General features: G+C 40.1%; 1 protein-coding gene across 6 annotated transcripts in view; it reads left to right on the forward strand.

The window, feature by feature from the left end:
• Positions 1-26,198, forward strand: part of Palm2akap2 (PALM2 and AKAP2 fusion) — a 396,491-nt gene that overhangs the window by 218,885 nt on the left and 151,408 nt on the right. For 3 of the 6 annotated variants that reach the window (XM_090330411.1, XM_090330409.1, XM_090330410.1), the window contains exon 8: positions 13,894-14,589. The exons of 2 other annotated variants lie outside the window; for them this stretch is intronic. In XM_090330411.1, the coding sequence (XP_090186537.1) occupies positions 13,894-14,589 (696 nt within the window). Of the gene's footprint in view, positions 1-13,893; positions 20,604-22,665; positions 22,830-26,198 lie in introns of those variants that run through there. One more of the 6 variants, XR_016534985.1, reaches the window with a different exon arrangement.

Here is a 26,198-nt window from a genome sequence, read left to right on the forward strand (position 1 = left end):
AATCTCAGAGCTCTTAACTCAAATCCAGACCTGTCTGCAAGGGGTTTCCACAGGCTTCTTTACAGTCACCTTCCAACTCACCATCATTTCAAAGGTCTGGCTTCATTTCTTATAACAATATGCCCTTCAGTCATGCCCAGGATTTAAGCTAAGGACATAAATCCTAGAAAGTAACCTGCCCTGTGTTCCAACCCAAGATCTGCTTGCCTAATCCTTACACCTGATTCCTTCTTCCCAAATGGCTGATGTGGAAATGCTCATTCTCTTAGGAAGAACTCTACCTTTCCTCTAAGAATATTGGTCTGCTATCAGTATATTCTGATGGTTTAGTCTCAGGTGAATTGGTGAATGGTCTGATTGGTGCAGAGTAGACCTCATCCTAGACTACAGTCTCTTCATATTCCCCTTCAGCGTGAAATTAGAAAAAGAAAGAAAGGAGACCAAGGTACTTACACCTGCAATCCTACCTACTCCAGAGACTGAGATCTCCTGAGGATTGTCGTTTAAATAGCCAGTCCAGGCACAGAAGTCCATGAGACTCTTATCCCCACACCGGAAAACTGGAAGTGGTGCAGTGACTCAGTGGTAGAGCTCTAACATTGAGCGTAAGAGTTCACGGACAGTGCCCAGGCCCCATGACCGACAAAATAAAAAAGAAAGAAGCTGGGTGTGTGGCTCATGCCTGTAATCCTAGCTACTCAGGAGGCTGAGATCTGAGGATTGCCATTCAAAGCCAGCCCATGCACTAAAGTCCTTGGGACTTTTATCTCCAATTAACTATCAGAAAATGAAGTGGTAGCACTGTGGCTCAAAGGGTAGGGCAGTAGCCTTGAGCTGAAAAGCTCAGGGACAGCGCCCGTGCCCATAGTTCAAGTCCCATGACTGACCAAAAAAAAAAGAAGGAAGGGAGGGAGGGAGGGAAGGATGGAGGAAAAGAAGGAAAGAAGGAAAGAAAGAAAGAAAGAAGGAAAGAAAGAAAGGAAGAAAGGAAGAAAAAGAGAAAGAAAGAAAGAGAGAAAGAAAGAAAGAGAGAAAGAGAAATCAATCTGCTGGTAGTAGAGCAGTATCAGCGAGAGTAAAGAAAAGGGGGAAATATGGAGATGTGGAAGAAGCAGAGGCTATGGAACTGATGGATGCTGGGAGGAGGACATGGAGGAGTTAAGAGTGTCATAGAGGCTGGGAGTTTGGCCTAGTGATAGAGTGCTTACCTAGCATGCACCAAGTCCAGAGTTCAATTCCTCAGTACCACATACATAGAGAAAGCTGGAAGTAGTGCTGTGGGTCAAGTAGAGCTCTGGCCTTAAGAAAGCCCAAGGTCAGTGAATGCCCAAGGCCTTGAGTTTCAGCCCTACATCAATTGTAGCCAGTGAGCACAGCATGAGAGCGTAAGAGACTCGGGTATACAGTGATTCGAGTTATCCTAGGGACATGTTGAGTTTGAGGAGATTGCAGAATGTTCAGTGGAGATACCCAGTACACAGTAAGATGTCATCACTGATGAGTTCTGGGATTCTCTGACTTGGTCATGATATAGGAGCCTAGCTTTCTAGAATCTTCCTGCTTGACTTTCCCACTTCTCCCTGGAGATGCCCAAACTCTTGACTCCATTTACCCCAAGGTTTCCTTTTTTCTTCTGATATTGTAGCATGCCTCCTAATGTTTGTGCAAAGCAAAAGGTCTCTCTCTTTTGCATAGCAACACTCCCTGTTGTTATTGGTGAGCACATGGTGGGTTCACTGAGTGGTGTTATTTGTGACCTTTTTGCCTGAAAATTAGCCTGAAGTGTTGAACTTGGGATAAATTCTGGAGTTTATGTCAATGCATATCAAATTGGTCTTTTAAATGAATAGGGCACATCTAGCTCTATTTCCAGTTCATAAAATGTACTGTTTATTACACAATTTTTACTCTGTTATTCCATATTTGGCCAGTCTTGAGTTGTTAAAGCCTCTGGTTGACCCATCTCATTCCTTTCTTCATCCTCTGAACTCATTGTCGTAGCCTCTAGAACTTTCTGATGACTCTTCCCATGCACAGAGCGGTGCTAGGGCTTGAGCTTTCTGGCCAGGATCCCTCCTGCCTCAGCTGCTCTGCTGAATGCAAGTCACTGAGCAAATGCTGGGCTTTGTTTGTGGCAAGCTTCCTGTTTGGCGGCCACCTCGCAGTCCACTGTGTGGGACAGACAAGTTGCTGTCTCGGCAGTGAACCAATTGGACCTCCTAACGCTGTGCCCAATTATACTACCTGTTCTCTGCTGCCACATGCCATAAATTACATTTCCTCCCCGATCTCCAACCTGTCAATCCCCTGTTCACCAACAGCAGAATTGTCACCTGGAAGGAGGGGACGGTTCCCAGCAGAATGACTGGGAAGTCCTGGGGAGCACTTTCCTTTGGTTTTGAGAGCAGGACTCTCCACGGGACTTTCTCTGATCTTCATTAGTGACATGAGTGCCCCGATATTCTTATCTCTGGATCCTCCTCCTGCCTTAGCCTGGCCTCTGATACAGCATGTACAGAAACCACACAAGGTTGGCACTAGCCCTTGCTCTCACTGAAGACCAAAGGGAAGGGAATTTTGAGGAAATCATCAAGTCTTTGATCTCTAGCTTTAGGAGACTCTTTGTCTTATGATTGTGATTATGGTCTGTGTTGCTGTGTTTGCTCTTAATCTTTACTGTGCCTTTTATTTTTCTTATTGGAGTTGCACAAACTGAAGCTGATGAGGTAGAAGCTGGGTGGAAAGGATTTTCGAACATATAAGTCCATTGCAAGAATCCTTCAGGAATTGTTTGTATGTTATAGATATATATTCTCAAGTCTGCTCAGTTCTGAAATTGCTTCTGGGTTACTGTGGTATATTGGAGGGGAGGGGTTAATAGCAAATGAAAGACTAATTATGTTTCTTGCTAGTTTTTCTGACAATGGTGGATCCTACAAAATAATACATTTATGAAGCTAGAATTTAAAGGCAGCCATGCTCAGATATGTGCTTCTGAAATCAGAATTGAAAAGATACAAGCAAGAAGTCTCTATATCAGAACTACAAAGAGAACCAGGGTTTAAATAGAAAATACACACACATACTCACACACACACACAACTGGAATTTCCTAAAGCTGCATAGTTAAATTTTGCATTATCTAGTCTAGGTACGTTTTTGTTTAAAACAAATTCAGTAATGACACTGTGTATAAAAATGAAAAATATTGACGTTTATGTCATAAGAAATCTTTCCTATAGGCCAACCTGAATATATTTTTGAGGGAAATAAATCCTTCCTTACTTTAATATTAGAGTAAAAGAAAACCGACACAGTTGTCATGTCCGTCATGTCCACAGACTAAACGTACATGTCTGTATCTTAGCATATAGACTCATAGACTCACAGAGTTCTAAGGATGGACAGAACTGGCAGTAGTATCTGGCCAGACTGGGCTCGATCCATATATTCCAGGACAGTTAGATCTAAAATGAAGGGACTGCAACCTGTAAGCTGCAGCTGTGCTACAAAGGACCCACAAACCAGCTGTCATTTAGACTACGGGGTCTTTTTGAGTGTGCCAAAGTGTATTTCTGAGGTCAACCTGGGTATCAGCAATTGAACTCAGAAACCATCCCACTTGTTTTAGTAGAGCTGATGACTTGGTAATGATGGGTAAGCAGCTTCCCAACTCCTCTCCACAAGTTCCTACATCTCAAAGGACATATGTGATGTGATGTGATGTGATCACATGCAACGTGATCCCATTCATGAGCCAGGCATGGGGCAGGATATGAGAATTAATTTTAAAAGCTAGGAAAGCAGCACGGATACTCAAGGAATGTAAAATTCTAGAGGATGTGTTAATATGATCAAAATGCGGTGTAAGAGAAACGCCACATACAACTATATCCTGACCCTTTATAGTTGAGGATGCTACACGTGCATAAAGAGCCAAACAATAAATGCATTTTTAAAGTGTAATATAATCAGAAACTCTTTTAAATGTAAGTCTTTTTCTATTTATTATTTGTGTAAGTGCATCTACTGTGGAAATAAGTACAAGAAAAGCAATGCAGGAAATCAGCTTTTATGGGTTAACTCCTTTGTCCACGCTACTTTTTGGAATGGGGAGTTCAGATTCATTATCAATGATGACCAACAGGGACGAGAACATGTGTGGCATACTACCCATGGCACTTGTCACTAGAACTCTCCTGAACATAATACATCTTGCTTTAGGACTGTCCTTTTAGAAATTTATACAACCTGAGGAATGTTTGTATGGCATTATTATGACAGACTTTCTGATAATTTGGTATGTTAAAGGCTTAGATTCTATACAAATGAACGTATTCAGAATCATTGGTTTTTCAGAAGCAGGAGGCTTATTCCAATCCCTTATCTAGACACAGAAGCCCAGCTTTAGTTATCACACCTCTGTGATCAGAGCTCAACTCTAAGAGTTGCTTCCAACTATTGAAAAATACTTATTGAAGGTGATATCATTTTCTGTCTACATCTTCAACCTGTAGGTACTTATCCTGCTCCTGGAACTGCTCAGGACAAATCTAAGTTCTGCGCTTCTTTCAAGTATTTGAAAGACATGATTTCCTATCTTCCTAGATCCTTATTTTTCCCCCAAAGCTAAGCAGTGCCCAGCATCTTCTGCTTGTCTGGGAATGATGGGATTACACTAAGACACTCTGCACCATTTTGTCTCTGTTCTTCCTAAAATGTGCTGCTTAGATCCATCCAGTGTACTCTGGGGCAGACTGATCATACATACCTGGAAAAAAAAATAGTGCATGACACCATAGGCATGTAGCTGACCCCACAGGCACTGGTGGCCTTTCAGTTTCCGTTTCTATAGTAGTACTTCAGCTTCAGTGGTACATTCACTTCTGCCTTGCCTCATCACCTGTCCCTGGACAAGCAAGGTATCTGAACGCTTCCAGTGGAAACACAGTCTGTTCTACCAACTGTTCCCGTACCTTTTCACCTGTTCACACATAAAACAGCCTACAAAACTCCTTTATTTCTTAACCTCAAAAGACAAAAAAATAAAAATGAGATATGGCCCTTTTGTCTGCTTGGTATAACCGACCTGCTTCTTCTCATGGATTGTTTCTCCTGAGCATTTCTCTCCTTCTGTGGTCTCACAACCACAGCAGGGAACATGGGAGGGGAGCGGAGGCCATAGCATTTGATGCACATAGGAGTATTTGATGTCCCTCATTTCAAACAGCAGCCCCAACTTGTGTTTGCATATTGTATTTCTGAATCCAATTCCATTTGACTCAAGGGCATGAGTGCCATCTCTAGTCTAAAGAGTAGTCACTGTTTTCCATTATTTCACTGATAGAAATATGGTATGTTGGAACTGGAGGTAGTGCCGCATGGTCCTCGGTAGCCCTAAGTCAGCACTTATGTGATGTGATCACTCAACCGGTAACAGGATCTGGCAATTGTCCTAACCCCGAAAGCGTACACTTTTCTTGCTTCCACAGGAATACAAGGTCTTTGTGATGATCTAGACATCCTACACCTCTGGCAGTATTCATCTTTCTAGAGATTAGGCAAATCTTGGATGGCAGTCAAAATGAGATTCGTCTGTATTGCTTCTGCCTGATGATCCCATGCTAGTACCTGGTGGCCTCTGCTCTTTGAGACTTAATTCTAGGATTTAGCAGCGCAGGCTGGCATGCTCCTCATTATAATTTCCTCATTGTGTGTGGGATACTTAATTTACCTTAATTTAATTTTGGTGCCAGTCCTGGGGCTTAAACTCAGGGTGCTATTCCTGAACTCATGCTCAAGGCTAGTACTCTACCACCTGAGCCACAGCTCTGCTTCTGGCTTTTTGGTAGTTGATTATAGGAAGTAAAAGTCTCATAGATTTTATTTTCTTTTTAACTAGTCCTGGGCTTGAGCTCAGGGCTTGAGCACTGTCCTTGGACTTTCTCAAGGCTAGAGCTCTACCACTTAAGCCTCAGCACCACTTCTGGCTTTTTTCTATGTATGTGGTACTAAGGAATCAAACCTGGGTCTTTGTGCATGCTAGGCATGCTCTCTACCACTAGGCCAAACTCCTAGCTCCAAATGTCTCATATATTTTCTGTCTGGATTTTTATCCTCAGGTCTCCTCCTCTTGAGTAGGTTGGATTATAAGAGAAAGCTACCAGCACTAAGCCTCTTGCTTTTAGTTTTAAAAGCAGAACTTGGAGTAGCCAGTCTGTAGCACCTTTCCTAGCATCCAAGACTCTTGACATAAAACCAACAATAAGGGATCTGGGTCCCTGAGCCCAAAGTAAGTAGAGTCTTTGGAGCCACGGGCACTTGGTGACCGTCTAGTGTTCTCTATTCATCAGAATTTCATACATTTCTCAGGGATATTCTTTCTGGCACTTGTTAGTCTGGTAACTATTTTTCTTCACCAAAAAGGATTGAGAAAAAATTGGATATGAGAAGCTGAATTTCACTTTTGTTATTCATAAATATCATGGATTCACTCTTTCTTTCTTTCTTTTTTATTTTATTTTATTTTTTGTATGTGGGTCAAGGGGCTTGAACTCAGCCTGGGCGCTGTCCCTGAGCTCTTCAGCTCAAGGCTACCACCCTACCCTTGAGCCAAGCCCCACTTCCCCATTTTCTAGAAGTCAATTAGAGAGAAGAGTCAGGTGCTTTTGTGCCCAGGCTGGCTTTGGGCCTTGATCCTCAGATCTCAGCCTCCTGAGTAGCCAGGATTACAGGCGTGAGCCACTGTGCCCAGATCACTGACTTCTTTTTTAACAATGAAAATGTATAATTTCACAGACCTGGAGATTTCACATTCAAGCTCAGTATCCTTGATGATGACATGGCATCCTTGTGAACCCTGTGAATGAGAGCCCATTCTGAGCCTCCTCCTTTCTTTATAAAAGGATCACGTAACGTGTATTTAGCTATTTATTTGTAGTAATAGGATTCTTTATTGATACATGATAATTATGTATCTTCATGGAGTACAAATGATAATTCAATACATGTATGCAGTATATAATGATGAGATCAAAGTAATCAATGTTTACACCTTTTTTATCATTTTCTCACATTGAGAACCTTTGGACCCCTCTCTTCTACCTCTTTATAAAATGTATGAGGAGTTATTAAAAACTATAGGCACCCTTCCATCCTGCTGTGAAATACTAAGATATCTATACAAAGCAATTTCCTCAATTAAATTTTTCATCTCGGGCTTTCAAGATTGATTCCTTGCAGGCGGCCAGTGGCTCACTACTCAGGAGGCTGAGATCTGAGGATCAAGGTTCAAAGGCAGCCTAGGCACTAAAGACTGGGAGACTCTTTATCTCCAGTTAATCACTAGAAAAGGGGAGGTGGGGCTGTGGCTCAAGGGGTAGGGTGGTAGCCTTGAGCTGAAGAGCTCAGGGACACCTCCCAGGCCCAGAGTTCAAGCCCATGACCCACAAATAAATAAATAAAATGGTATTATATACTCTACTCTTATTGATGTCAGTATAGAATATTTACAAGTCAGTCATTCAAGATACCATTTAATAAAAACATACTTCCGTACACCAGTCTATCAAAGAAACTTCTGTTGAACTGTCTGATATCTCTGGTCCCCTTCTCCAAATTGTTCCTCTTGGAAATTTTGGAGATCTTTTTCTTCATGTACTTTTCCCTAGGATCACAGAGCTCTTGCAGAGTCTCTTTGAGGGATGGCTCTAGAAAGGGCTCTCTTTGAAGGAGAATAAAAAAAGGAGAGGAGAAAGGTGAATACTGTTAAATATATATTATATGTGTATATGAAAACATCATAATGAAATGACCTTAAAATCATATTCAGAAAAAAGAAGAAAGCCTCCTAATTATTATTTTTCCCATAAGACGAACAAAGGTGTGAGTTCCTTTTGTCCCCACCATGCATAGTCTTCAGGTAACTCTAGCTAGGTCAGCCTGTGTGAAGTTTGATGCCAAGGGAGAACTGGACTGTTCTTGGTGATTAAAGATGAAGTCATACAAGGAAAGAGAGGTTTTGGGTGCCAACTGATTGGCATCAGAAAGCATAAGAGATTTAAAAACTTGTATAGATGCAGAACTAGGCGCCAGTGGCTCACATCTGTAATGCTGTCTTCTCAAGATGCTTGAAATATGAGGATTGCAGTTCAAAGCAGCCTGGGTTCAAGCTCCAGGATGAGCCTGAACACAGACACAGACACACACACACACACACACACACACACACACACACACACACACACACAGTACAGATCCAAAATAAAATATTGTTCTTGAATTCTTAAATAACATTCTTGGAGATGTCGGTTGAAGCTTTTTGTTGTTATTATTTAGTTTTTGGCTAGAATTCTTGAGGGTAAATTTTGCCCCTACTTTTCCTTTAAAAAAAGGGGGGGGGCAGGAGTTTGGCCTAGTGGTAAAAGTGCTTGCCTAGCATGCATGAAAACCCAGGTTTGATTCCTTGGTACCACATACATAGAAAGAAAAAAGCCAGCAGTGGTGCTGAGGCTCAAGTGGTAGAGCTCTAGCCTTGAGAAAGTCCAAGGATGGGCTCCAGCCCTGAGCTCAAGCCCAGGACTGGCAAAAAAAAAATTAATTAATTAAAATTAAAAAAAAAAAAAAGAAAAACTTTTTAGCCAGACGCAGTGGCTCACACCTGTAATCCTAGCTACTCAGGAGGATGAAATCTGATGATCTCAGTTCAGAGCCAGTCCAGGCACTAAAGAACCTAAAGAAAGAATTAGCCACTAGAAAACTAGAAGTGGCACTGTGGCTCAAGGGTAGGGTGGTGGTAGCCTTGAGCTGAACAGTTCAGGGATAGCGCCTAGGCCCAGAATTCAAGCCCCATGACCACTACCACCACCAACAACAACAACAAAAAACAAAAGAACAACTTTTTAAGGGGAAGAGGAGGCACAGAAATGGTGGGGCAAAGGATGAACCAATTCAGCACTGTACTCACTAGACACTATGTTAGAAATGAACTACATAGCTTGCGGGGAGGGGTGTCATGAGGGGGAAAATTGGGAGAAAATGAGGGAGGGAGGTTCAAAAGAAATGTATTCATTGTGCAAGTTACATAACTGTAACCCCTTTGTATATTACCTTTACAATAAATTTTAAAAAGAAAAGAATGTAATTGTTTTTATTATCCTCAAATAGTTGTACAAAGGGGTTTCAATTCAACATGTCAGTTTGTGGGTACAATGCATTTTGATCAGTGTTTATACTTTCCCATATCATATCTCCCAACCCACCCATCCCCTCCATTTACCTGCTTCCATTTTCACATATACTCAGAGCTTCTTAAAGGGTTCACTTAGACACCACTGAGTAAAAGAGAGTAGATACAGAAAGAGAGAAGAGAGCAAATTCAGAAAGGAATTACATCTCATACCTGAGGGTCCCGTGGATCCTTTAAAACTTTGTATTTGAAGGACAATGCATGTGACTATTGAATTTTATAGCAAAAACATATTATGAATGTGTATTTTAATGCTTAAAATATTCTGTACTATTATAGAGCCAATACATATAAAATATGTAAATGTAAATACACATCTGTAACCCTAAAGAAACTAAGCCTTTGCTGGTATGGTGACTCACGCCTGTAATCCTAGCTACTCAGGAGGCTGAGGATCAAGGCTCAAAGGCCAGCCCAGACACAAAAGGACCTGAGACTCTTTGGGTAGGGCGGTAGCCTTGAGCTGAAGGGCTCAGGGACAGCACCTAGGCTGAGTTCAAGCCCTGTGATCCACAAAAAAACAAAAAAGAAAGAAAGAAACAAACTAAGCCATCAGATATGATCCAGTCCCAGACCAAATAATATTTAATATGGTTTAAAAATCACAGAACTCCTCCCCCCAATAAAAATGTATATATTTTGGAGCCAAGCATAGTGATGTACATATGTATAAACCCAGCTCTCAGAAAGCAGAGGCATGAGGATCATGAGTTCAGGACCATTTTAGACTAGAGTTCAAGGCCAATCTACCATGCATTCTTAGACTTTGTCTCTAGATAGGCAGATACATAAATACATAAATTGATAGAAGAATTTGATTCTTTATCTGTTTTTTTTGAGGGTTTTTTCCCCCTAAAGCAGAGGAAAAGAGACCTCCATTGAGCAGCAGTTCTCAGATTTGCTTTTCTTTCCTCCAAGTCTCACTCCAAAACATTATTTATCACCACAAAATGTTGCCTCTCTATGCATATCCTACAAAGTTCTTATTCTTTCCCCCACAAACTCATTTTTCATTGTCTTATCATGCAGAGGTACTAAACCTTTGCACCAATGAGCTCCTCACAAAAGGGAGCTGGTCTGCCCAGCCTCTGATGCCAAGAGCAAACAGAGGAGAAATGAGATGGGGAATTCGGATGGTAGAGAAAGGGGAAGTTGGACTAACAATTCCATTGGTTGGTGGAAGGAAAGAGGCATGTCTTAAAATTCTCATGCTAATAATTTGTACCTAGTCACATATGGTTATAAAAACAGAAATATTTTGTTCTATGTTCTGTATATCAGTGTGTCATTTTGTTCAAATATCCCTGGATGTTTGAGATAACTGATGTTGAGTGGACATAACTAATATTGTACCTACAAACCAACAATCATAATTTATTTATAAATATTTTCTGTGAGTGTGTTTATAGTAGTAAGATACAATATTTTGATCCTCAAAGTATGTGTATATTTCAAGAACAGGCTTTGGAGTCCAGGCAATGTTTATTCTATTTCTCTGATGGCACCGATTGTGTGGAAACCATAGGTAACTGAGATACACATTTGCCTTGCCATCATAGTCTGTATGTAAACACAAACACATCTGTGGAAAATATTGGTTGACTTTCCACTGCGTCACCTGAGGAAGCTTAATATGTTTTTGCCTCGCAAGTGAAATCTTCATTGTATGTGGTAGAAATCAAGCAGTGGGTCTTGCTTTTTAATCTTTCTAATGAAGTGTTAACTGTGAAGAGATTGGATCTTCTGCCATAAGCCAATGGGACAATCTTGTTGCTGTTTTTTAATATTAAATTCTGTGTATACTTTTCATGGGTGTCATATTATACAAAGTATTTATGACTGTATTAAGGTAGTCAAATTAGACACTTAAATTAAGATTATTGGTTTCACAAGTGTGTATATGAAGTACCTAGAATAGAATGAGTTGCAGGTAGATGCTGGCAGAGTAGGAGAACCATAGAAAGAAGGAAGTTTGCCTTCAGATTATCTTTTAAAAACGTCTGTGAGTATGCACTAGTGGTAGAGTGCTTGCCTAACATGTACAAAGTTCTGGGTTCAATTCCTTAGTGCCACATACCCAGAAAAGGGGGGAAGTGGAGTTGTGGCTCAAGTGGTAGAGCGCTAGCCTTGAGAAAGCTCAAAGACAATGCTCAGGCCCTGAGTTCCAGGACTGGCAAAAAAAAAAGTCTATGATGCTGACAAGTCAGTCCTACAAATACTGATCCTACTTGGTAGAAATTGTTCAGTTTCCTTAAACAAAATGTTCAGAGTCTCTTAGCAAAGGAAAATGATCTAGAGATGGCAGAATGGGGTAGTTAGTTGACCTTGGCATTGATGAATGAGTCCTATTTGAAAATCAAAAGACGGGCATTTCAGAAGGTCATCTTAAGTTCAGGAAATATTTAAATATCGAGTGGTATTATTTGGTTGTAATTGAGAGAGTAAACTAATTTGGATCTTCCTAATACAAGTTACAGATACTCCTGAAGAGGTAGGGATTTGGGCCATGATAAGCAAGTAGACACTGAAGATTTTAGAAATCTGCCAGTGGAGAAAAACATAGGCAGTGGGGACTCTAGGCACCAGTAGATGCTAAGAAGCAGCCTAACCAAAATGTACAGAGAATGAAAGGCTGAAAAATAAGGATGGGAAGGAAAGTTAAATGCCTACTTAGAGAGTTTGGAGTTTATCTTAAATAGACAAGAACCAACAGTGGGTTTCTGAGAAAGGTAGCTGTGGGAAGAAGATGAGAGCACAGGCTAGCAGGCTCAGCAACTTCCTCTACAAATAGCCAGATTGTAAGTTTGTTAGACTTCCTGGGCCACAAAGGGTCTCTATTACATATACTTTATTTTTTCTTCCTTTTTCCCTTTCCTCCCCTTCCTTTCCTCTTTCGTTCCCTTTTATCTTTCCTTCTTATCTGTTGTACAGCCTTTTAAAAAAAATACAAAACCCACTATTCTTCCTCTGCCCATACAATTTAAAAAAAAAAAAAAGATCCAGGCAGGAATTTGGCCTAGTGGTAGAATGCTTGCTTAGCATGCATGAAGACCCAGGTTCAATTCCTCAGTACCACATATATAGAAAAGCCAGAAGTGATGCTGTGGCTCAAGTGGTAGAGCTCTAGCCTTGAGAAAGCGTAAGGGCATTGTTTAGGCCCTGAGTTCAAGCCCGAGGTCTGGCAAAAAAAAAAAAGGAAGGAAAACTCAGGGGAAGCGAAGGAAGGAGTGACATTGTCCAAAAACGACATGTGCTTATTACTTGATTTGTGAAATGGTAATTCTGTTGTACAACAGCGTAATAATAGCAATGAAATTATATTAAAAAAAAAAGACAAAGCAGAGCTCCAAGCTGCCTTTAGCCATCTCAGAACTAGAATGAGAAGAGAGAACCATCAGGTAAAGCCAGGTAAATCTGAGGAAGGCCTGGGAAAAGTGGGCAGGAACTAGATGAGGATCTCTGAAGCACAATTAACTCTTCCTAATGATTGCTTGGTTGTGAGACATGAGAAAGAAAAGGACAAAGCAGGTGTGGTTTTGAGGCTTCAGACTTAAGGGACTAAGAAGTGGTGTTGATGTTATTATTTCACACTGAGACTGCAGGATAGTTTTCACAGAAGATGGATCACTTTGAAGGCACTAAGTCCAATGTGTGAGCATCATCCACGTAAAGGTACTTGCAGCCTAGTGCCTTCATAAGGCAGGTATTCTTTCTTCCCATCTACAGTGTGTACCCCACAAAAGAGCCTATGAGGGAATAGTCATGGAATGTTAAAATGTCCCGAGTCTATAGGACAGCAAAGAGTTGGTCTTTAGGATCCCCTGACTGGCAGCAAGTAGGAAGAACTGGAGAATGAGCCTAGAGAGTCCAGTCTGCTGTAGGAAATCCAGGAGACAAAGAACGCCTCACATTGGGTACTGCAAAGGGGCAGAAAAAAGACAATAGATAGGAGAGAGAGGGATGGGACAGAATCGTGAGAATGTGGCACTGTGTAGGTGGAAGAAGAAAGACCTTCTGCAATGGAGTACTCAGATTCCAGTGTCACAGATGCTACTGCTTCTGTCTTATCCTTTTGTGGTCCTCACTGACTGCAGTACTCAGAACGTGTAATACAACTGTTTTCATATCTTTGCTGTGTTTACAAAAATCTAGTTGTGTGGCACATGTAGGAGAGCACTTGGTGAAAGACTTGAAAATGAAAACGTTGGGTGTTTTGGGTTTGCTTTTGTTTTTATTTGAACTGGTACACATCTTAACCCAGGGCTTTAAGATGGCATATATTTCTAAGAAGCTCTCCATCAAGGTAGATTTGCATGTTGCCATCCTTCCTGTAATTCTTTCTACCTAGATCTGAAGTGTCTTGTGGCTTTATCGTAGCAAGTCTTCCTTAGAAGCAGACAGCATGACCACTGTGGAGATACACTGACTGTGTACATCTGTCCTCCCCATGCATTAAGCTACTATGTTAAAATACATATAGAACCGCCTCTGTCTACAATGTGCACCACACGCTAACACTCACAATGCTTGGTGGCTAGAATAGAAAGGGCACAAGGCCATTTCTTTTTGTCTGTTTGGCAATTAACCATTCACTGGCTTTTTTTTGTTGTGTAACATGCACTTCCTTTCTCTTGTTTTCATTCAAGCTGTGTACGCCATGGAAATTAATGTGGAGAAAGACAAACAAACAGGAGAGACCAAGATTCTCTCTGCATCTACCATTGGCCCAGAGGGGGTGCATCAGAGAGGAGTCAAAGTCTATGATGATGGTACCAAAGTAGTATATGAGGTGCACTCGGGAGGCGCCGTAGTAGAAAATGGAGTGCACAAATTAAGCGCAAAGGATGTTGAAGAGCTTATTCAGAAAGCTGGACAATCAAGCTTGAGAGGAGGGTACATGTCAGAAAGGACTGTTATTGCAGATGAGAACATCAGTCACCGCAAGGAACACATGCTCTGCAAAGAGGCCAAGTTAGAAATGGTGCATAAGTCTAGGAAAGATCACTCTTCCGCGAACCCAGGGCAGCAGGCCCAAGCAACCAGCACAGAAGGGCCAGAGGCCATCTTGGATCAGCCAGTCACTATGATTTTTATGGGCTACCAAAACATTGAGGATGAAGAGGAGACCAAAAAGGTACTGGGCTACGATGAAACCATCAAGGCAGAATTGGTTCTCATTGATGAAGATGATGAGAAGTCATTAAGAGAGAAGACAGTGACGGATGTGTCCACTATTGATGGGAATGCAGCTGAGCTGGTGTCCGGAAGGCCGGTCTCAGACACCACTGAACCCTCATCCCCAGAAGGGAAAGAAGAGAGCCTGGCCACAGAGCCAGCCCCAGGTACCCAAAAGAAAAAGCGCTGTAAATGCTGTGTTGTCATGTGACCACTTCTTTTCTCCCTTTTCTTCTGGGCAGCCTCTCTTCCCTCCACCACTTCCATAGACCTCACTGCACCACTAACTGCAATACTGTGAACTGGAAGTGAACACCTGCCTTGCCTTGCAGTTGGATTGCTTTGATCTCTCTGTTTTTTCCTTTTCCTCACCTGAGAAACAACGTGCATGTGTGTGCTTCATTTTTCCCCCCAAGAACTTGCTTTTCCTCTAAACCTTTTCTTATGTCTTCAAGAGTGAATCAGTACCTACTGCTCGATTGGAATGGACCCTTCACAACAGCCTGTTAATCTTGTAGCCTTAATTTTCTTGACTGGAATCCATTGGCACTGGGGCTTTCATTTTGTTGTGCATTTCTCCAATATAGTCATACACACGCACGCACACTCTGCCACATCTCCAACTTCTCATTTGCCTCCCTTGCAGTGGATCTTTGTTTTTATATCTTGTTTTTATATCAGCTGTGGGCTATAGCTGGTTGCTAGTGTAGCCAAAAGTGGACCTTACTTAATGTCATTCTAGGGTGATGCTTTTTTCTGCCTTACATAAGCTTCCAGCTTACAGTATTGTACATCTCTGGCTTTTCCTTCTGTTAAAACTGAAATGAAGTTGATGTAAAAGAAAAAGAATCCAATGTTGGGCACAGCGGAAGTGTAGGAACCAATTCATCACCTGCTCAGCAACAGCTGTCTCTCTTTCTGTGGCTTAACTTCTGTATACAAGAAGCACCATCTTACATTTTCTAAGGACCTGAGACAGCCATTATTTTAAGCATCGGTAGTGATCGTCAAGTTTAGACATTCCAATCTATGAGCCTAGTCTCTCAAACAGTGTAAATTTTTATATCGTTTCTTTTTTATGAATCTTTTCTGATCACATCAACCTAGTTTCCATGAGGGATCATTTTGAGAAGTACCTCTTCAGTGACCACGTTTGTAAAACAGTCTTTCTAACCTATAGTAGTTGTTACAATGCTCCCATTTCATCAAGAACGGTGCTGTGTGCATTAACTGTCCAGCTTACATGCCCAGGTGATTGCAGTCTTGGCAGCTAGACAGTCCTTCTGTCCTCCCCCCCGTTCCACCCCCCCAGGGAAAGAAATTACTTCAAGTCACTTTGACAAGCATTGAAATGGAAGGTTTAAAGAAAAAAATTTAAATGTAGAAAAGGTTGTAAGATGTCAAAAGACCTGTATTGTCAGTGTTAAGTATTTAAAATCAGTCCATAGATTAGTTGGCATGTTACTGAGCTTTCTCCAGATGCTGGAAATGATTCTGGAACACAGAAGAATCCTTTTTCTCTAGACTACAATGAAGAGTAGCTGAAATAAATTCTTAACACCAAAATGATGCTAATAATTTAACATCTTGATGAGCAATGAAGGAAGGAATTTAATAACAGAACAATAATATAAAACAAAGATCTCATTTTGATAAGAGATAACTTCAAATCATGTAATATAGCATTTTATAAAATTTTGTCTCTGTAGAATATAGTTGCAAAAATACATAATATGGCATCTCATATTAAGTCTTCTGCGGAAAGTAGCTCAGAAAACCGAAATATGGTCTGAAGGGTTGTATAGAACCAATTCGGTTGTTCTGTTCAGCTTTCTCAGTGCTAAATTTAGTTAGTTAGCTTTGGAGCTTGAAATGATATTCCAGTTGGAGAGGAAAAGGAAATGTTATGTCTTAGTTATTTTTCTTAAATAATTGCATTCTTAATGAGTACAAAATAAGTCATTTTATTCTAGTTAGTAAGCAATAGCAAAAGTTAAAGAAGAACAAGCAGAGAAGCAAAGGTTCTTGTAAGCCGGGTTTATAATGACCCCTTTATGGCTTTACTTTGGGCAACTAATGGAGGAAATTTCCTTTGTCTCAGGTTCACCACAGTAGATAAATGGAATAAAGTGCTATCTTATGAGAAATCTGTTTCATGCCAACACATCTCACTATTTTCAGCTTCATTATTCAGTAAATGGTTGTTTAAGCAGCACTTACATGTTAAAATTTAATATGAATAAACCTATCCTTACACAGAATGAGCAAACATTTTGCTGTTTCAGACAATCTCTTACTTTAAGAATTTATTTAGGAAAGAAACATAAACATTTGCCATATGCTTCTTTTTTATTCACTTATAGATTAAAATTTGTTCAGTGTGAGTTTTTAAGAGCACATGAGTAAGTGGACTGGCAGAGCTTAAGCCCCTTGGACTTAGCATTAGACAGAATCAGTCTTTCAGGATAAATCCTTTCCATAAGAGAACAAATTTCTCATGACAAAATGGTTGGGCCAGGTGTGTTGACTCATGCCTGTAATCCTAGCTACTCAGGAGGCTGAGATCTGAGGATCAAGGTTCAAAGCCAATCTGGGCACAAAAGGACCTGAGACTCTTATCTCCAATTAACCTCTAGTAAAGGAAGTGGGGCTTTGCTCAAGAGTAGGGTGGTAGCCTTGAGCTGAAGAGCTCAGGGACAATGCCCAGGGCCAGGGGTAGGGAGTTAGCCTTGAGCTGAAGGGCCCAGGGATAGCCCCCAGGCTGAGTTCAAACCCCATTACCCACCCAAAAAAAAATGGTTGGTGCTTCTCACCAGATCTCTGTTCATAAGACCAAAAATACCAATGATAATCCATATTCTATCAGCTTATTAACATGAGGAATAATAACTAATGAAGTAAATAAATTAAGATTTCCCTGTACTTTTCTTTTTTGGCCAGTCCTGGGACTTGAGTTCAGTGCCTTAGCACTGTCCTTGGGCTTTCTCAAGGCTAGAGCTCTACCACTTGAGCCACAGCACTTTTCTATGTATGTGATACCAAGAAATCAAACCTGAGTCTTTGTGCATGCTAAGCAAGCACTCTATCAAATTCCTGGCCTGTACTTTTATTTTTAGAGCTTATCATTTAGTAGTTTTTAAAATGCAATTTGTTGCCTTTATTATTTATTTGTGGCCGCAGTAAATGAAGGTGCATTTGAATATGGCAGACATTCGCATATGTTCATGTCTTCATAAGGATATGGGCTCAGGTGGGACTTATATTGAACAAAAACTATAGTCCTATGTGCAGCAGCAAGTTACACCCCTGATAAGGAAAATAGAAATGGACTCATGATTGTAAATACTCTGCCTTTCCTCCTGCTTTTGACATACTTTCTCTCTAAAAATTATAACTGCCTTCAAGAATACAGAGTATTTGCTTACATAACCAGATTAATGAGAGAATCAGTAATCAAGCTGTAAACCAGGATCTGTTTTCAGTGACTATTTAGTTGGGCTGTCCTTCAAAATCATATAATGAGTTCTCTATTTAAATAGAGGAAGAAAAAGGATATCTTTTTTAACAGATTATAATGACATTTAATTCAAGATTCTTAAATAGTTAAGATGAGAACTAAGAGATCTCAGGAGGCGGAGATTTGAGGCTTGTGGTTTAGAGCCAGCCCATTGGAGACTCTTATCTCCAATTAACTCAAGAGTAGGGCGGTAGCCTTGAGCTGAAGAGCTCGGGACAGCACCCAGGCCCAGAGTCCAAGTCCTATGACCAAAAAAAAAAAAAAAAAAAAAAAAAGAACATTTATCCCTATATGTCATGAAAACTGTTGATGCTTATGTATCCCTAACTTTTCCCCCTTTTTCTCTCTCTAAATATGCAGTAACACAAAACTGGGGGGACTTTCTTTTACCTTGTTCTTATTTTACCCATAATGATACTTATTTTCTGTACATGATGAAAAAAGTAATAGGATCTAAGTGTGATTTCCTGAATTTACTGATGCCAATTACCATGAGGATTAGAGCAGAAAAATACTAGGAATTTGCCACTTGAAAAATTGAAAACATGGCTTCTTTAAATATCCTGAGCTATCTTAAAATTACACAAAAGCTTTTGGGAAGTAAAATTCTAGAGTTAATTCAATTGAACTGCTTGTGAAATGTCAATAAACATGTATTGTTTAAATCCCCACCTTTTCCAATTTACTTCTGATAATCAGTGGTTTTCCTGCATGTGAGTAGAATATTTTGTTTTGGGATTAGGGTCAAATATTAATAAAAGGAGTAAAGCCAAGACATAGATACAGAGAGTTCCCTAGGACACAATATCATCATATCATCTCTGAGACCAAATATCAAAGCCAAATGGGAAAACAGTTCATTTCCCTTCACATCCTACAGAATTTGAATTCATGAGACCTCAGAATATTCTTGAAAGTTGCCATTTACTTAATGCCAGTGAACCAATGGGTAGCAAAAAAGGAGGGAAAAGACTTTGGAGATAAGAGACAAAAAATCTACGTTATTCCTCTTTATAAAGTGTTGACCCTATCCATTTGAAACATACACTGATGATGGCTGGGAATTTGGCTGAGTGTTAGAGTGCTTGCCTAGCATGCACTAAGACCAGGGTTCGATTCCTCAGTACCACATACAGAGGAAAAAAAAGGCAAAAGTGGTGCTGTGTGGCTCAAGTGGTAGAGCTCTAGCCTTGAGAAAGTCCAAGGACAGTGCTCAGGCCCTGAGTTCAGGCCCAGGAACTGGCAAAAAAAAAAAAAATACACTGAGAACAATTCTTTTTGCTCTTAAAATCTAGAGGCACATTTTTTTTTTTCATCATGGACCCAATAAAGAGTTTAACTCACTGAAAGGCCTGATCCTTGCAGACATGGTTTCATATAATAACAAACCATGCCTAGGTAAACAGTCTCTTGTACTTTTGCAACAGACACATCTATAGTTGAAACTATAAATCCTCAGCAGTTTTAAAACATAGGTTTGAAGACCTTGATAAATATGTAATCTTTTGGAAGCTTCTCGATTTCTTTATCAAGTTCTATTGAACTCCATTGATTGGATAGAACCAGAAAGTATTACTTGCTCTGTTGGGTTAGTGAAACGAAACAGAAGCCTTGAGTTCATGTAAAACAGTTCACCTTCATTTTGTAGCCTTCTACTGCACTTACTGAAAAAGTCCCTTTTATTTTCTCTTGGAAAAAGAGAATTGGTGCCTATGTTGGCATAGGAATACAAGGTAGCACGTGTCTGTACTTACATAATTTCAGTAGTCATCTTAATATAATTCCCATTTCAATAATAAACAGAATACTTAGTGGTTGAATGTAGAAAGCTATGGAATAGAAATTATCTTGAGAATGTCAAAGGGAAATGTCACTGGGAATCCTTCAATCAGCTCCCCTAACTTAATTTTGGTGTAATTTAAGTCGGTTTCTGCTTCTTGTCTCCCTTCAAGTCTAACACGAGAAAGTCCAAACTATTGCACACAAAAAAATACAAACCAGCTGTTGATGTGAAAATGTAATATGAAATTTGGGGGAGCACAGACTTTCTGCATCAAAGATCTGGACAGCCTTAACTTTTGTAAAGATAATAATAATTTTACAATGTTCTCTTTTACTAAGCAGGAAAACAAAATGTTTCCTGAAACTGACATTTTTTTGTATTTTGTGATATTTTCTAAGTTTCTACAGGCTGAGATATGAATGGTTATCTTTTTCTGTCCCATATTGCCTCTTAGTGGTCACCTGGGGCTACTTTTTGCAAGTCACTGCATTTTTATCAAAAGCAAGGTATATCTCATCAACCACAGAATTCTCCCTAGACTTCGGGCAGACTTTTTGAGGTGAAAGAACAGAATGACCAAAAGAAAAGAAGTACAGGGTTGGCTTTCTTTTTATGGTCAATGTACTGTGTAGCATATATGTTTACAGAATGTATCTGTCTTCTGATGTCAACAAAAGGAATGACAAAAAAAGAGTTCTGATGTAATAGTTTGCCTTAGCATCACTGTTTATGATGTTCCTTTCTGTCCTGTTTAAAAAAGAAAAAAAGAGTAGGTTGTATTCCAAAGCTGAATTAACACAACATTCTCCTCTGTACTCAACCCAGCCTTCTTCCTTCTTCAGAGCTGAGCATCCCATCACAGGAGCCTTAGGCAGAACCTTGTAGGTGTGGCTGGGAGGCAGCTGGGGGGCACGAAGTTGGACGGTACCAGTGGCCTTCCACCAACTGAACATGTTTCTGTGTTCCCATCAGAGCTGGAAATCACACCCTGACATTCCAGGGCCAGCCACATGGAGCACAGGACTTCTCACAGTCATTTCCTCCCACTGTGAGAGAAAAGGACTTGTGACCCCTATCTGGGTCAGAGAGTGTAAGCACAATTAGCATACAGAAAAGGCAAGACAGACTAACTCAAATGTAGCCTCCCCAAAGGGCTTTTTTTGGTTTTTGTTTTTTTAATTCACTGTAGTCTAAGATGAGTAGCGTGCTTTGGGTGGGGATGAGGCATGGCTAGAGAAGTGGGGTATTTTACATTTATGTATTTTTTTAAGGAATAATATTTTTATAATGAAACCTATATGCATTGTGGAGTTTGAGTTGGAAAATACCCTTGATTGAGTTATTTTTTCATTCCATTAAGGTCATTTCTGGTGAGCTCTGTAGCATTAACACAGATATTGCAGATAGGAACCAAGGTCTCGGGACCTGTCTTTGCACTGCCGTGACTGAAATCCAATGTTTCCAAATAGATGTAGGTTGTAAGATTAAGCTTTCTATAGCTTCCATTACATAGAGCGTGTGATATAACTTGATAATTCTCTGGGCTACACCATTAATAATACATCAAAAATATTCTGGAAAAAAAGATAATTCTTTTATATAGTAAGCCAAGCCTAGCAATGATAAGAATCCAACTCTTTCAGACGTATTTAAGGAATAATTGCTACATTTATAATTAAAGAAACACTCATTATTATAGAGCCTTTGATGGTGGGTCAGAAGCATCGGACCATCTGCTGTCTACCCATAAATGTATAAACCAGCAATTGAAAACTTAATAGCCTAATGCATATCAATGAAGTGGCTACATCCTACTTCTACAGTTAAGTATAATCAAGAAATAATTATCTTTACCATAAAGGAGATTCTAAATTTTTGGAGTTCTTGACATTTTCCCACAGTTTTCTAACAAATTTTTGAATTACTATCTCAGTCACATTCAATTTTATTTGTTCCTTTACCTGGTTCACAACATGACTCTGACCTAAGTGTCTAAATACCATTCCTATTAGACTCTCTTCCCACATAGCATGAGCTCCTACCCCGAGACCAAGATCCTTTTCCCAATAAGCCAAGGTCATAAACTTTCTTAGGATAAATAAACAGAAAAATAATTTTCAAAGACCCGTGGTTCCCATGCAAATTATTCATTATTTTGGCAGTACTGGAATTTGAACTCAGGACCTTGCACATGCCAAGTAAGAGCTCTACTACTTAATCTATGCCCTTGATCAATTTTTGGTTTTTGAGAAAGTATCTCACTATGTAGCCCAGGCTGGCCTTGAACTTGGTGAGCCTCCTGCCTCTGTCTCCCAGATTCATTACTAGAATTCCTTCACAAGCCCAACTCAGGCTCATCTTGAAATGTTGTTGTCATGGAGACAACTACAAATATAAAAGGACTATGCAGTTACCTGAAGGTGCTAAGGGAGTGTTGGTTTGCTCTTTCTTACTAAGGAAATCTCCTGGCTTTAAGATCAGGTGGTCAGGAAGACATCAAGTCACATAGGTTTGCAATGACAAGCCTTCATACACACCAAGTCCACCAGACAATGCCTGATCTGAACTGTTCTGCATGTAGCTCCAACTCTCATTCTGTGATATCATATTCTGGCAAGTGGGAAGAGTTCTGTGCAGGGTTATGGAACATTTCTTTCCTTCTGTCAAGCTCCTGATTTAGAAGAGTAGACATTTTACAGGGTTCCAGGAAAATGTTGTGTGTGATGCAGCATTTTTTGGTGAATGTAGGTTGTTGATTGAATTTTCAGCTTTAGCAGCTCACTCACTTGGGGCGAGTAACATCTTCTGTAAATACACTCATTCACGGTTGGATGGTGGGGGTGGGGGGAAGGGCGCCTGTTGTGCATACTCTGAATTAGACTGCTGGGCTAGCTGCTGTACTTTGTAGCCTGAAGTGTACTTTGACTGTTCTGTTTCCTTCAGATACAAAACAAAACGAAAACCAACTTCAGAGGAAAAAAAAAAAAAACACTGCCAAGTGACAACTGATGCTGTACTTGTAGCTTCTCTCTGTTCCTCTGTACAGTATTAACAGACAATAAACTGCCTTTTCACTGCATTTACCTCTCGGTGTCTGTGCCCTAATTCCTTTCCTTTCTCATTAGCAGTCTACAGACTTGGGGCTTGACCAGGATGGGGGCACCTTTTTCCTCGTCCTTCAACCTCCAGGGAATCCAGTGGTCTGTACACTGAGCCTGTGTCAGAAGCACCTGAGGTGCCCAGCCTCACCTCTGGAACTCAGTTTTCCAGTCCTGGGTGGGTACCTATAAACTGCATTTTAAAAGAAGTTCCAAGTGATTCTGTGCCATGCAGCCCTTGGCCCAGGGGGTTGGGTGCCTTTGTTGGTAATCATTGTAGCCTACCTACTGTCAACTGGCTTCCACGCTAATGAATCCACTCTCTTGACACTTCCTTTCTCCAGTTTCCTTCTGTGTCTTTCATCTTTTATCCTTTTTCCTTGCAAGTCCCAGAGGCAGTCCAGTACTGTGACCCATGGGCAAACTCAGGGTGCCCATTAGGTTAAATGATAAGGTTCATACAGTACAATTTTCTAACATGGGACACCCAAAGACATATAAGGCCCATTTCTCTTGTTCACTGTGGTAGCCTCTTTACCTAGAACAAGATCAGCAAATGTTTTCTACAAATAACCAGAGTGTAATTATGTCTGGTTTTATGTGCCAAATAACCTCTGTCACAGCCACTCAGCTGTGGCAAAAAGTAGAGCTACAAAACATGCAAATCTAAGAATGTGACTGTGTTCCAATATGCTTCATTTGTAAAGCAGACGTTAGGCTTGATTTGGCCTGTGATCTTGTAGTTTGTCAATGATTGAGCCAGGAAGATCACATAGTAGGTGCTCAGATACAAAGTTTACAAATTATGGCATACACAAAATAATGAACTAAAACCAAATGCTCTGTCACTTGTAGAACTGTGACAGAAAACTATATTCTTGGAGGACACAAAATAAATGAATCCATCCGGGTATTCTCATTCATTTGTGTTTCACAGTAGAAAGCCAAACTTAGATGCGTGGTTAGTAACTTTAACAATGGAAATGTGATCCTTATAAACTGTTCAAACATCCAAGCTGTAATGGACAAGCATTTCAATCAGTAAAAAGTGGCAGAAATGTAAGAAAATCTTTTCCTTGTCAAAAACGCTGAGGATGGTATAACTGGATGGTTCCTAGGTACCAAAGCATTTGATCCAGGTATTGTGAAGCCATGTTTTGTCAGATTCAACCTATGTTATAGGTGACAGGGCTTTTTTTACCTTCTTGTCCTAATCAATTAAAATATGCTGTAATATGCAAATACCGCCCCCCCCCCAGCTCTAGGGCATAGCCATGGAGATATGCTCATCTCTTTCTACAGTATTGTGGTGGAGTTAATGAAAATTATATTTATGTGAAGCACTGTGGAACCTGGAAGTGAATGATAAAAGTTTACTTGTGATAATGGAGTGTCTTTCCTTCTATAAAGATTATAAACTGATATGTTTCAGAAGAAGTATAAAAAGAGAACTTTCTTTGCCTCCTGACGTTTATGATTGATTCTATGAATGATTGAACATTATCAGTTCCATATAGTTCAGCCTAGAATTCTACTCTTGGGATTATTTCCCATCATAGAAGACAAAACCTTACCAACGTGAACACAATAATTGAATTTAGATGAAGAAATTAGAACTCTGGACATGAACCAGTTCACAATTAGATTAGGCTGAAGCACTTTTCCCTTGTGAAGGGAGGAGGCTGGCTCTTAGTTCTTCAACCCCATGACATTGCTACTGTTCTACATTTCTACATGAGAATATTTAGTTTAGGAGGTAATGAGTATCTCATCCAAGGTGAGAGAGCTAAGAATCAATATGAGGACCCAGGGGAGCAAAAATCACATTCAGTTCTTTCTACCTCACCAAAGTATCTACATCGTGAACATCGTGTGAGAGATGGGATGATTCCTGCAAGAAAAGGCAGAATGGTGCCAGTTCTTATTTTGCATATTTGCCTACTCAAGCAAATGCTCAGAAATAACACCACCCTCTAGAGGTGTTACAAGTGTCTCTATGTCACTCTTTACAGAAAAGGAAACAGTGATGTTACCAGTAATTCTCTTAGCTGTGTGTTAAGTCTTGTTTTGAAGGCAGTGTTCATTCCCTAGTTATTTTTTAAAAAGGTAAACAGATCTGCTTAAATTTTATAAAGTCTAGGATTAGTGGGTCAGTGTCTGAGTAAACGAAGGCAATTTTGCTTTTCTTGATAATTAATAATAATAATGTTGTTGTTGTTGTTGTTGTTGCTCCTTTTCCCACAGTTTAGAGGGACAGTGTGCCTTTTGATCTAGACTGTGCCGACCTTCTGTAGCCACTGCAGATTCCCTGTTTTCCCCCAAAGGTTCCCCTAAGATCCATCTATTCTACTGTTTTCAAGCAGAGTCAGGTACTCCATTTTACTATGACCAATGCAATGACCAAACATCAGCTCTTTAGAAGATAAGGTTATGTCTTTGAGGTTATCTAGGGCAGAAGTTACAAAATGGTTATTCACAAGCTGTATTGGACTACAGTTATGATGATTCATCTGCAAGTAATTAGAAGTTATTTTGAATTTACTGCCAATGATAGTTAGGCTAATTATTATTTTAAACTATGGATTTCTGCTGAGGGCTAGTGGCTCATGCATTTAATCCTAGCTACTCAGGAGGCTGAGATCAGAGGATTGCAGTCTGAAGCCAAACAAGATAGGAAAGTCCACGAGACTCTTACCTTCAATTAATCACCAAAAAAGCCAGAAGTGGAGCTGTGGTTCAAGTGGTAGAGTACTAGTCTTGAGCACAAACGCTCCTGTATTCTGCTTGGGCTCTTAAGTTCAAGCCCCAGCACAAGTACACACACACACACACACACACACACACACACACACACACAAACACACACAAACCAGATATCTTTGCTACAGCTCACATGGCTTATATAATGAATTAATAACATAAGGTTGTAAACATATATATATATATATATAGTGGAATAATCCATTTCCCAAAACAGTTGACAGTTGTACCTCTCTGTTCCATAAGCTAAGTGCACAATGTAGTGTTTTGAAGAACCTTGGAAGTATTATGTGCTTCATGATAAAAAGTTTCATCTCTGGACAAATAAACAAAAATTTCATTATCAATATTCGAAGAGTCCTGGGGACTTCCTATTCCTTCTTAGGAAAAATAGGAAGCTTTTAGTCCATCTGTATTTAAATTTGCGTGTGATCTTTCCTTCGCTCATAATCACTTTGTGTGTTTCTGGGGCTTCACATTCACAAATATGGGCATATTCTCTAATGTTCACTTTTGTGTCTTACTAATAGTCAACACTGAAGTTCAGTGGTGTGAGGAACTGGTGACATGAGGACCTTTCTTTCCAAACCTGTCATCAAAAACCAACACCATCTACCG

The sequence above is a fragment of the Megascapheus bottae genome, chromosome 3 (assembly GCF_031878675.1).
Source record: "Megascapheus bottae isolate mThoBot1 chromosome 3, mThoBot2.hap1, whole genome shotgun sequence".
NCBI classification, from domain to species: Eukaryota; Metazoa; Chordata; class Mammalia; order Rodentia; family Geomyidae; genus Megascapheus; species Megascapheus bottae.